This window comes from Phaethon lepturus, unplaced genomic scaffold (genome assembly GCF_000687285.1).
Source record: "Phaethon lepturus isolate BGI_N335 unplaced genomic scaffold, ASM68728v1 scaffold14938, whole genome shotgun sequence".
Classification (NCBI taxonomy): Eukaryota; Metazoa; Chordata; class Aves; order Phaethontiformes; family Phaethontidae; genus Phaethon; species Phaethon lepturus.
Window position 1 is genome coordinate 19,609 of NW_010559816.1, and position 11,238 is coordinate 30,846.

General features: G+C 37.2%; 1 protein-coding gene across 1 annotated transcript in view; it reads right to left on the minus strand.

The window, feature by feature from the left end:
* The window catches only part of LOC104625777 (neurobeachin-like protein 1), a gene marked incomplete at its 5' end in the record, with an annotated part of 18,347 nt that extends 7,326 nt beyond the window's left edge, over positions 1 to 11,021 (minus strand). The window contains 13 exons of the mRNA XM_010293499.1: positions 1,130 to 1,224; positions 1,676 to 1,848; positions 2,452 to 2,561; positions 3,687 to 3,776; positions 4,286 to 4,402; positions 4,692 to 4,789; positions 5,507 to 5,624; positions 6,200 to 6,309; positions 7,784 to 7,914; positions 8,011 to 8,151; positions 9,425 to 9,549; positions 9,647 to 9,742; positions 10,920 to 11,021. Coding sequence (XP_010291801.1) covers positions 1,130 to 1,224; positions 1,676 to 1,848; positions 2,452 to 2,561; positions 3,687 to 3,776; positions 4,286 to 4,402; positions 4,692 to 4,789; positions 5,507 to 5,624; positions 6,200 to 6,309; positions 7,784 to 7,914; positions 8,011 to 8,151; positions 9,425 to 9,549; positions 9,647 to 9,742; positions 10,920 to 11,021 — 1,506 coding nt within the window. The remainder of the gene's footprint in view (positions 1 to 1,129; positions 1,225 to 1,675; positions 1,849 to 2,451; positions 2,562 to 3,686; positions 3,777 to 4,285; positions 4,403 to 4,691; positions 4,790 to 5,506; positions 5,625 to 6,199; positions 6,310 to 7,783; positions 7,915 to 8,010; positions 8,152 to 9,424; positions 9,550 to 9,646; positions 9,743 to 10,919) is intronic.
* Positions 11,022 to 11,238: the final 217 nt, after the last annotated feature.

Sequence of the window (11,238 nt, forward strand, 5' to 3'; positions counted from 1 at the left end):
AACGAGCGTCGAAATACAGAGCTGGGAAAGAAGCTGACAGTATACAGTCTGTTGCTGCACTTTGTAAAGGCCAAGATAAAACTCTCACAAGAAGAATTTACAATACAAACAACATAATTTATATACCCATTAAATAAAAAATACATTAAAAATCTTAAGAAAAACCAATTCTAAACAAAGATAATTTCCAGAGGATGACTTAACTCACACTGAAAAGATAAATAAACTAAAAAATTTCCAACATTTATCCTCCCTTGAGACAAAAAATAACTGTTGTGAGCACTAAGGTCTCACCTTTCTGACCACGTCCCATTGGTTCAAAGTACGTCTTGAAAGAATTATAAATACTCCCACCATAAAGACAGTTTCCACAAAAAGACATACAGTTATGCACCACTGTACTGGTTGAATGTGCTGACTTTGGTTCAATGATAAGAACAAGGTGACCTGACCAAATGTACTGCTCATAACATGACAGTTCCCCCTTGCAGTAAATCCTACTTGTGTATCTGTAATGCAGCAATCAGAAATGAACATTTAAAATGCAGAGCAATGGAGATGGCCTCATATTTGGAGTGTAATACACACATGCATCACACAACCACTTTCACTGTGTGAAAGCACAAGACCAACATTAAAGGATTCTAAAACACCAGCGTAAATCCAGGTAACAGGCCAGTATTGTCTTTGCTAACTCCTAGTATAGTCATCAGTGCTTCCCACAGAGGAAATGCAATGCTGAAATGCAACTACTGGAGTGAACAGCAGCCTAGAGATGTAAAAATCCTCAACTATAAACTCTAATTCCAGTAGTCTCAAGCAGTGTCTCTCTTTTTCCATTCTTCCAACCCCCAATGGGGGATAATATTTGCCTATCCTGAAAATAAGCTATGAAATCTTTAAGAGTGCCTCCAAAATACTGCACTTCAGCTATATAGTAACTAATGTGTATAGTGAATATTTCAAATACAGAAGACTATGGGAGTAACAAAATTAGTAAGCTAATCATTCTAGTGGACTATTCCCTGCAAACCTGAAAGAAAGGAAATCAATAAGCCATCATACTGAAACAGAGAAGCACAAAAAAGCATTCAGAAACTGCTTCTCAGACTATGCCTAAATAACCTACCTGCTGAACTATTTGCCATATAATACAGGTAGCATCTCTGGAGCCTGAAATCAAATGAATTCCACAGTAGTCTATTGACAAGCAGGTCACAATATCTAGATAAAGCAAAGAAAACAGGAAGTTATCACATCGATAGTTAAGATTAATTTCCCACAGAGTGACGACGTGCATGCAGTATGTCAACAATGTATCCTGATTTGCAGTCAGCATGAAATGTTCCACTGTGATAAGGGCTGCTGAGACTCTATTAGAAGTCACAGTACAGCCAGGTGTACCAACCTGACTTCATCAGCTTTCCTACCTAAAAGCAGCAGTCGAGCTTTATTTTGGAACTGCATTAAACCATCACTACAATGACTAAAAAGCCATGCTCAAGTATTTACATATAATCATGGTTCAAGTACTCTTCTATTCTCACACTGCCATTCCTTTATAACTGCTATACTTGTCTGCCCAAGTATACTGGCTATAATTCTGTCCAAAAAGTCCAAACATCAAGGTAGAGTATATAAAGCCTTTTATTTCACCATATAAAGAGTTACTCACCCATGTGCCTGATGTGCTGTCCAATCAGCTTGCCTTTTGTAAGAGATGTCACTCTGATGCTATTGTCCCAGTGTCCTCCACTAAAGAGCAGTTTTGCATCATGAGATACTGCAAACAACTTAGAGGTGATCTCCAGTCCCGGTGCAAAAGGACCACTCATGCTGCGTTGTGTTCTGTAGGCAAACGATGAGCAGTTAAGAGTAACCCTAGTTCAAATCAATGTATTTTGCACTTCCTATATCCTTAAAAATTCCTAAGAAATTCTGTCTATAGAGAGACTATATCTAAAAAAGAAGAGAGAAATTCTGGCCCCCTGATATCCATGGCAAAACTCTCACTGTCATCAGCAAGGGGAAGCAAGATTTCACCTTCTATCTTTTCAGTCTTTTATGCAATTTGATTCTGTGTACTGTAACTATAAAGAAAAAAAAGCAATCTTCTATAAACCAAAGAAACAAAACCACCACATATACCTGTACTACAGTGGAAGAAAGTATAAAGACTGCCTATCTCAGATTCCAAGATGAGTTTTTATGACTGATAATTAGAAAAACCCAGAAGTAGCTCTAAAAATGAAGAACCTTGAAATGCCACATATAACTCTTTACTAGAACAGTATTACAGATTAAAGGTAATATTATGAACATCAGAATATGCATTCTTAGGTGAAAACTCAGCCAATGAAAACAGTACAACACACTGATTGTTGAACAATTACTGTTTGGTTTTTTTAATGTATGTACATTCATCTGCACCTCTCCTCATAATTTGCTTACTTCGGATTTGTCACCGTGGTATCTCTGATGAACGTAAAATAGTTGGAGATATTTTTATCATAAGGTAGCCAACCATGAGTTCCAATAATGCAGTTCAGACTTGCCGTTACCTAAAAAAGTTTGATAGAGTAATTGGTGAAACCCAGAGGCATATTTTCAGCTTGCCTTTGATGGTAACAGAGCTTGCATAAAATCCAGCATAGGCTTCTTGACAATTTACCATAAAGACAAAAAGCACACACAACCCTGCCCACACAAATTAAATAAAAAAAAAAAAAACAGCTCAGATGAGTTAATCCATATGTGGTACATACTACCACATTAGAACAGTGTATGTTCTAGACAGGTCAGAAAAGTTGACGGCGGGGGTCAGGGCAGGGAGGAGACAAAAAACCACCAACCAACTCCTCTCAAACATTTCATTATAATTCAGTCATTTAGTTTAAACTGCTTCTTTTTTTCTTTGAAATAGTAATCATTAATAGTTAACAGGAAGTTTTAAAAAAATAAATTGTACTACAGTTCTATTTCTAAGAAAATAAGAAAGGAATCTAAGTATTCAAGGTTATTTTCATCAGATAGTTAGAAAAAACATAATGAGAGTTTTAGACGTGTCCAAATTCCAAATGACATACACACACACCACATTGAGCCAGAACAATAAATTTGACCTACAAAATAGCGAGTATTAGAAAAGAATATTCTTTCCTACAAAACATAGGTATTATTGCACAGGGGCCTGTATGCAGACCATACATATAGATGTAAATACAAAAACACTCTCCTCCTTTCATGGCCATTTGACATAATACCAGCACCTGTACTAGTCAGTGCAAAAGTCAATTTTAGGAACAGCGCACCACACATGGTATAGTTTAATATATGGGTTGCAAAAGTAATGATAAACATAATGATACCATTAATAACTTAATCCTGTCATTTAAAAGCTGGTCTGTATTGCATTAGGAAATTTCTTCCTACCACGGAAGTGGATCAAATGGGCAACTTACAGTACACCTCGCTACAACTTACACTCGTCTCATCTGCCATTCAACAAATCAGTCTGACTTCTCTTCAGAAGACAAATATTTAACTTACAGCTGACATTCATTATAGGTTAAAGGAACACATTTGAAGAGGAACACCTAAGAAGTGTTTCTCTACAAGCTGTATGAAAAAGATACACCTATTTGACCGTCTGCAGTCTAAAAATAGTATTGACACATGCAACTCACCAGTATCTCCGGGCTTCCCTGAGAAATAAAGGAACGTGACTGATTCCTGGGGACGACAGCTTTGACAATGGGCACACCATCACTGATTCCCTAAGAGAAAGGACATGGTTTTGGTCTGAGTATATCCAAGACCTAAAGGACAAATCCAGAGCCTGTAAAGAGTAAGACCCAAAGCCTCTGGAATCAATGCCAGATATGTACAGCATTCTAAGGCAGTGGTACACACATACTCAGTTCATGCAGGTATGCTCTGTCGCAAACACCAGAAATGAAACCCTGGCTCTGTCCTGAATCAGTGAGTTTAGCTATGAAGTTCAGCAAGTCCTCAGATACCACCAGTGATGTTCTTAGATTTCTTGGTGTGGTGGCTAACTTAATAATCAAACAATACCCACACAAGCGGCCAGCAGATAGAAATTTATGGGATTCAACCTCTGTGAAGCCAACTAAAAAGACAAGTCACACTTTATACACACTGCATTGTAGAATATTTTCTTTAAATAGAAGCAGGCTTATTTTCACCTAGGTTGTGACCTTTCGTTTCAAGTAGATCAGAAGTTTCAGATTAGACTTTAAACCATTTCAAGTAACACATCTACCTCTATGAAGAATGACTTCAGTTCAGTGAGGTGTTGGAAGAGGTTCAGAGTAGAGGTATCACTTCTAGTTAGTCTTTGCACTACCTCTTCTGCCGACAGCCTTTGTGGATGGGGCTCCTATGAGACAATATTTGAAAGAACATCAAATTAGATTGGCAATCAATGGGAAAACAGACTCTTAAGCACCTGATTTCCCTTCTTAAAGTAAGTGAATTTATTTTGAAAATGGTACGTGAAATTTCCGTCAGTGTGACCTCTACAAATGGTAATGTGGCAAAGACTGAACATTCCTAAAATTACAAAACATTATCTTACAAACCATTATCTTTTCATTTTTTCATAAATCCTTTGTAGCTCAGCTGGATTTAATCACATAGGTCTGATTGAGAGGGAACAAAAAGAATACCTTTAACAGCTGACAGGGAGTTTGTCCAAAATTGTTTATCATCCCTTCTAAAGCCTTCCTTTCTTTCTCATCTGTTAAAGCATCCAAATCCACAGCCCCTGGATCACAACCAGAATGACGAAGGGTAGAAAAAAGGAAAAAGAACATAAATTCAGACAACTTACTGAGAACCAATATGGTCAACAACGTCGCAAAACTTCAATTAATTGCAGCATTATCACCCTTTACCCCAGAAAAACCTCCAAACAATACTTCTGTATAAAATACAATCCAAAAACTCCACTCTGCAGGTGGACCTCTAGGTGTATCTGTAAGTGCAAGAATTACAGGCTACTATCTTATCAAATGATTTTAATATACTTCATGCATTCAATAAGTTGCGCACAAAAGCCATCCAAAATTCACCTTTGGAATTAACAGACTAACATTTGTTGTTTTTAAGCAACTTGCTTTGACTCCTAAACCAGAAGAAACGTCTTCCCACAGATGCTTTTAAGCTAGAAAGTATTTAAAGCATTTAAACTAACAAAAACACTCAAGCACTTTTAGAAACAAAATACAAGCAACTGGAACATTCCTCCTTTAAAAAAAACAAACAACTTTATTAACATATAAGGTTCACAACTTCTGGTCAAAGCATCAAGCATGCTGGTTATTTGATTTAAATTACAAGTTATACTGCCATTATTTCATCTATAATTCTGTTGCCTTACCATATCGTACTTCATGACATGCTCACAAATCAAGCGTTTTCTGTCTAATACTGAAAACCCACAAGTCTGATGACAATTACAAGAGAGGATACTGCTTTGTACCTTCGTAAGTACAATAATAGAACACATTGAGCGCCTCCACTGCAGCTGGTCCCCTCTGCTTGTAGCCAAAAATCAAATCTATCCATTCATGGAGATGAGCAGAAACATACTCAGATTCCTAGAAGGAAAAAATGCTCTTGTAAGCATAAGAGAAGTACTGCTCTCTTCTTGAAGTATTTACGATTTTCTGTGAAAGAGCTTTAATTCCTAAACTAAGAGTTTAGACAATACCAAAAACTAGGTATATACCAATGTACAGGGCAGAAGCATAAGAATACCTGTGTGCATGAAGGGCAGTAACTGCCAGGTAAGAGGGAAAATTAATACAGCGAAACAGCACATCTAGACTATTCAAATGCAAACATGCAAGGGAAGGTAAGCTGCTAGTTCCCTAGTACCACAGAGAATAATCTTTAAAAAGCAAGGAAGCCTTATCATCTAAACCCACCTAATTTTTCATTTTATCTCCTAGAGCAGCAAACTCCCAAATGGTTAGTGTCTTCAGGCTCTTCTCTTTTTAGTTTTGAGCATTTAGCAACATGCACAGTGCTTTTAACTGAAAGTTCTAATGATGCTTGTAATATCAAATGCAACCAAAACTCTAGTTTGAATGTAGTCCCACTATTTTATACTTAAGCTACAGTGACAATGTGTAGGTGCATCATTACTTCACACATACAAATATCATCTTACCAGAGCCTTCCTGTGTTTATAAATAAAGTCTTCTGGGGAGTGGGCCCATTTGGGGAGAACAACATCATTTACCACCTCTTTGGATATTTGAAGCTGACCTAAGTTAAAACCTAGTGAATAATTCGGAGAATTTTAAGAGTTACTACAAGACATTTCAAATACCTTGATTTTTCCATAAAGATTAAAAAGCATTCTTTTCTCAATGCAAGGAAGGATATTGAAAAATTCGTAACGTAAATCTCCAATAACCCTACTGCTGACATAGGAGGCTAAGTTCTGCTCTGAATGTTTAAAGTGTTAAATGATACAAGCTAGTAATTGTCCAAAGCACCTAAATGATTTCAAAACTGAAGGCCCAACCTTAAAAGTATCATTAGTAATTTACACACCTATCTGTAACCGTATCTGCATTTGCTTTGTTATACTAAGATTGAGTCCAAAACATTTCAGTGAGGTTATTCATAAGAATGAAGTTACTTATAGGTTTAAATGGTTGTATAATCAAGGCTTTTTTCCTGGTTTCAGCTGGGATAGAGTTCATTTTCTTCACAGTAGCTAGTATTAAGGCTATGTTTTGGATTTGGGATGAAAATAATGTTGATAACACACTGATGCTTTCAGTTGTTGCTAAGCAGTCAAGGACTGTTCAGCTTCCCATGCTGGCCTGCCAGCAAGCAGGTGAGGGGTGCACAGGGAGCTGGGAGGGGGCACAGCTGGGACAGCTGACCCAGGCTGGCCAAAGGGGTATTCCACACCGTATGATGTCATGCTTGGTATGTAAAGCTGGGGGTAGAAGAAGGAAGCGGGGGGGATGTCCAGAGCTATGGCGTTTCATCTTCCCACATAAGCATTATGCATGATGGAGCCCTGCTTTCCTGGAGATGACTGAACACCTGCCTGCTGATGTGAAGCAGTGAACAAATTCATTGCTTTGCTTTGCTCGCCTGTGTGGCTTTTGTTTTACCTATTAACTCTCTTTATCTCAATCCACAAGTTTTCTCACTTTTACTCTTCCGAATCTCTTCCCCCATCCCACCAAGGGGTAGTGAGCGAGCAGCTACACGGTGTTTAGTTGCTGGCTGGGGTTAAACCATGACAGCTTTCAAGAAGCCTTAGGCTCTAAAATCAAGTGACATTGTAGGTAACATTAACAAGCAGAAAATATGTTGGTTGTCTAGAACAAATAAAAGACCTCACATGTTTGAAGGTGTCCAAACCCTATCACCCAATGAACTCAGTAAAAAGAACACTAATTAATCTGTATTAACTTTTGCTAACTATTTTATCAGTATTAACTATTGCTAACTTTTTCTTTTTCAAATATCCAAATGAGCATCTCTGATATTTTACATTAGGTAAACAACACTATTTTTAGCCATGCTTAAGCCCCCAATCTGAATTTTAAACAACGTTTAGGCTGCTGCTTAACACAACTGCTGTCTTCATTAAACAGTTTGAAGCCAGCATGATGATTAAAGTAATTACTAGGAAGTGTTCCACAACATTCACAAATGGTTGTAACGGTTCTTTTCTGAAGAATACAGCAACAGTTTCCTATGAGAATATTCTGAGCAGTCATTTTACCATTTTGATTCTCCAGGAACTCTGGGAAGTAGAAGAACTCTGGGATAAGTTCCTTGACGTCATTAGGGTTGTCCATGAGCGCCTGCCAGGTAGCAGGAATTGAGTGGAACTGCCTGTCAGCACAGTCGAATCTGTGGATCAGAAAACTCAGGTTAGACTTTGATCATTCCCTCAGTAAAATGATAAGGAAGAAAAATAAAGGTGCTGTTTATTTGCTCACAGCATACCTGCCACTTTGAAGTTGGATATGAAGTGTCGTGAAAGGTTCTACCCGAATGAGATAATGCATGACACCAGCCGCATTTGAGTAATGTGTCCCATAGTGAAATTTGTCAATTATCCCAAGAGGATCCTCAAAATTCTCATATCTAAAAAATATAAACGCTTATAAATAAAACAGAGCACTAAAGCTGATTTACATGTGGATTATACTTACTGGAGGCAAGGATTCAAAACAAATGATCACAGCAATCTATAAGAGAAAAATACATTTGAGTTCTACTAAACATGAGGACTCCAGTTCTGACTTAGAAAGTCCCTAAGCAAAAGACTGCTGAAAGATAGAAAGGTACACCAGATGAAGCCTTTGCATACCTGTTCTTTTACTGTTCCCTAGGCATTTGCTATCAGCTGTCAGAAACTGGATAAAGGGCAAGACAAGCCTGATTTAGCATGACTTTATACAACTGACAAAAAACCCAACATCACTAAGCTGAATATTTATTATCAAAGGGACTTGTGAGAGTTTCCGGCAAGATTTAAAAATAATAAAAAAAAAAAAAAAAAAAAGAGTGTGTATGCACGTGTCAGGATGCAGAAAAGAGATTTAACACTCACATCCATTTCCTTTTCTACTGGCAAACTCACTCTACAGTACTATGCCACCATCTGACTGATACATTCCACAGTGTCACAAGGCTAGTAAGAGAAATTATAGTTAAACATACTGCTAGAGAACCAACTTCCAATTACAGTCAGGGATAGAGCCTAATCATTCAAAGAAAATTCTCTATGTTCCAAGTTTTCAGTAGAAAAATGATTTTGGAAGAAGCTTGACAAACGCAGTCTGGTATGATAGCACACTCACTCCCCACACTATCAAAAAAGGAAGGATCGCTACATTGACGTGTGGGTGTAAGTACTTCTCATTCCTACCTACAAAGGAGTTGCTGGAAGTCACCGAGTTATATTTTTTCCCCAAAGATGATAATCTATGCTTGAAAAAAAAAAGAGCAGGAAGCACACATTTAGGATCAATGCTACCTCTCAGCACAGGCAGCTCAACTCATCAGTATGATTTCACATTCCTTATCTTGAAGCAGACATGGAACACAGTATGTCTCTTCAAGCTGCTGGGACATTAAATTATGTGCTTCTACAGCCTTTCAGTTTTTCATCTCCACATGAGAGAAATAATTGACAATTTACAACATTAAGTTTTGTCATTTCAGTGCCATCATAAGCTAACTAAACTGCATGCAGCAGGAACAACAAATCAACAACCTTTGCAAATGCATCTGTGACGCTATAAAACTAGCTTTTAAAAGAAGTTCACTGTCACCATTTTATTTTTAAAATGCGTTATTAGCCTGAGGGCTCAGAAAAGACAGAGAAATATAACTTGAGTGTTCAAATACATACTTCTCTTTCACAGCTTTAGCATTCTTTTCATTTACCACCCCTATCGGTTTGGACAGATCCCTAAAGACTGCAGGATTATTCAGGTCCAGTTCTTCTGAAGTATAATCTCGTAAAATCCAGGGGAACTGAAAAACAGAGTCAAAGATCAAATTGAGCTTAAAAATCCATCTTTCAAAATAGAAAAAAATACATACCCTTGGCAAAAATTTAAAAATTAATTACCACAGGATATTGAGCGAGGTCATTGTAAGTTCGTCCTGCCATTGTGTTCAGCTGAATAAGATAGTCAAAGTTGGATATTTCTCTATTTACCCATTTCTGAAGGACAAAAAAAAAGATGCAATGGAAGTCACTACATCAAAGATACCACTATTGCAAATTACATGTCTTATCAGTATTTATCTGCCAGAGGATAGTATTGTCACAAGACTGTAAGAATAGCATGAAAGTCCAAATTTAATTTCTCCTAATAAAGTTTGTTTTCCCTTTGATTCAGTGACTGTGCTACCTATATTTCATGGAAATCATGTCTGTGATTGATGCCAGTACTGTTTTAAAAACAGGACAGCAGACAAATAGCAGAATAAAAAAAGAAAAACAGAAAGGAAAGAAACAAAAAGAAAGCAGGTAAACAGGTACTGAGAAAAAGGGGAACAGAACTTTGAAATCCTTTAGAGTTCTAAGGTCAAAAAGTATTTATACATTGTTTACCCATTGTTTAATTGTACAGAAATTTTTTAAACTGTTGTTTAAACGTTGTCCTTGCGCCTTTGCTCCCCTATTATGTTTTAAATCAAAGAACAGACAGAGCTGTATTCAGAAGGGCTCGATATATGTCCGTGGTGTGATGGAGACATTTCATTACAGATGATATTTTCTCTACTTAAATATACAGCATGATAGCTATTATCATTAGGGAAATGAAGAAAAAACAAAGTAGTTCCTGTACTTTAAAAGTCATTTGTAAAGCTTCCTCCCTCAGAGAAAACAATAATTATAGCATAAAGAGATGGAAGATAAAAATACATTTACTGTATTTTTAAAAATTTACTCATGGTTAGGGTTATACAGACATTTTGACATTTTCCTTTTATACCAGTATTACTAACTCGCTTAATACCATATTTCCTGCTTAATCTTCACATAGGTTTTGTTGAAAGCCCCATAAGGAAAAGTTATTTGCACACGTAGAGAAAGAAGTCCCAAAATGTGCACTCAGGATCGTGAGCTAAAACCAGAAGCTACATGTAGTCCATTCTTGTTGGAACATTAACATCAACAAAACCTGGCTTTATCCATTTACCTCACTGACTGTAAACACAAATGACAGCAATTCTAAAAATATGCACGTGAAAGTTCAGGGGCCAGACTGAGGGTACAGCAGTTGGCATCTAAACACTGGGATGGGTGGGGAGTAAAATCAGTAGTCCAGGACCTTCCAGATCTCCTTCAAGAAGCAGACGAATGCTCTAAACCATTTATGCTGGTCTCATACCTGCATCAAACCCGAAGCTTTAAAAAGTTCCTGCGGAGATCTGGTCCCAGAAATATTTGGAGAACGCAGTGACAATATTCGACTATATACTTTGTTCCGTACCTGTTAGAAAACAGCATTATTAAAAAAATTATTCTGCAGATTGAAGCTGACAAGTAAACAACTTCTCTGCTAATTAAAATGTGAAATAAATGGAACACAGTTACACTTTCACACACTTCTATCTCTTGCTGCATAAAGCATTTGGACATGGATGGATGCAACACCCTTCAGTTAGAAGATATAAAGACAACATATGTTATGAAGGGGGAGGTGGGGT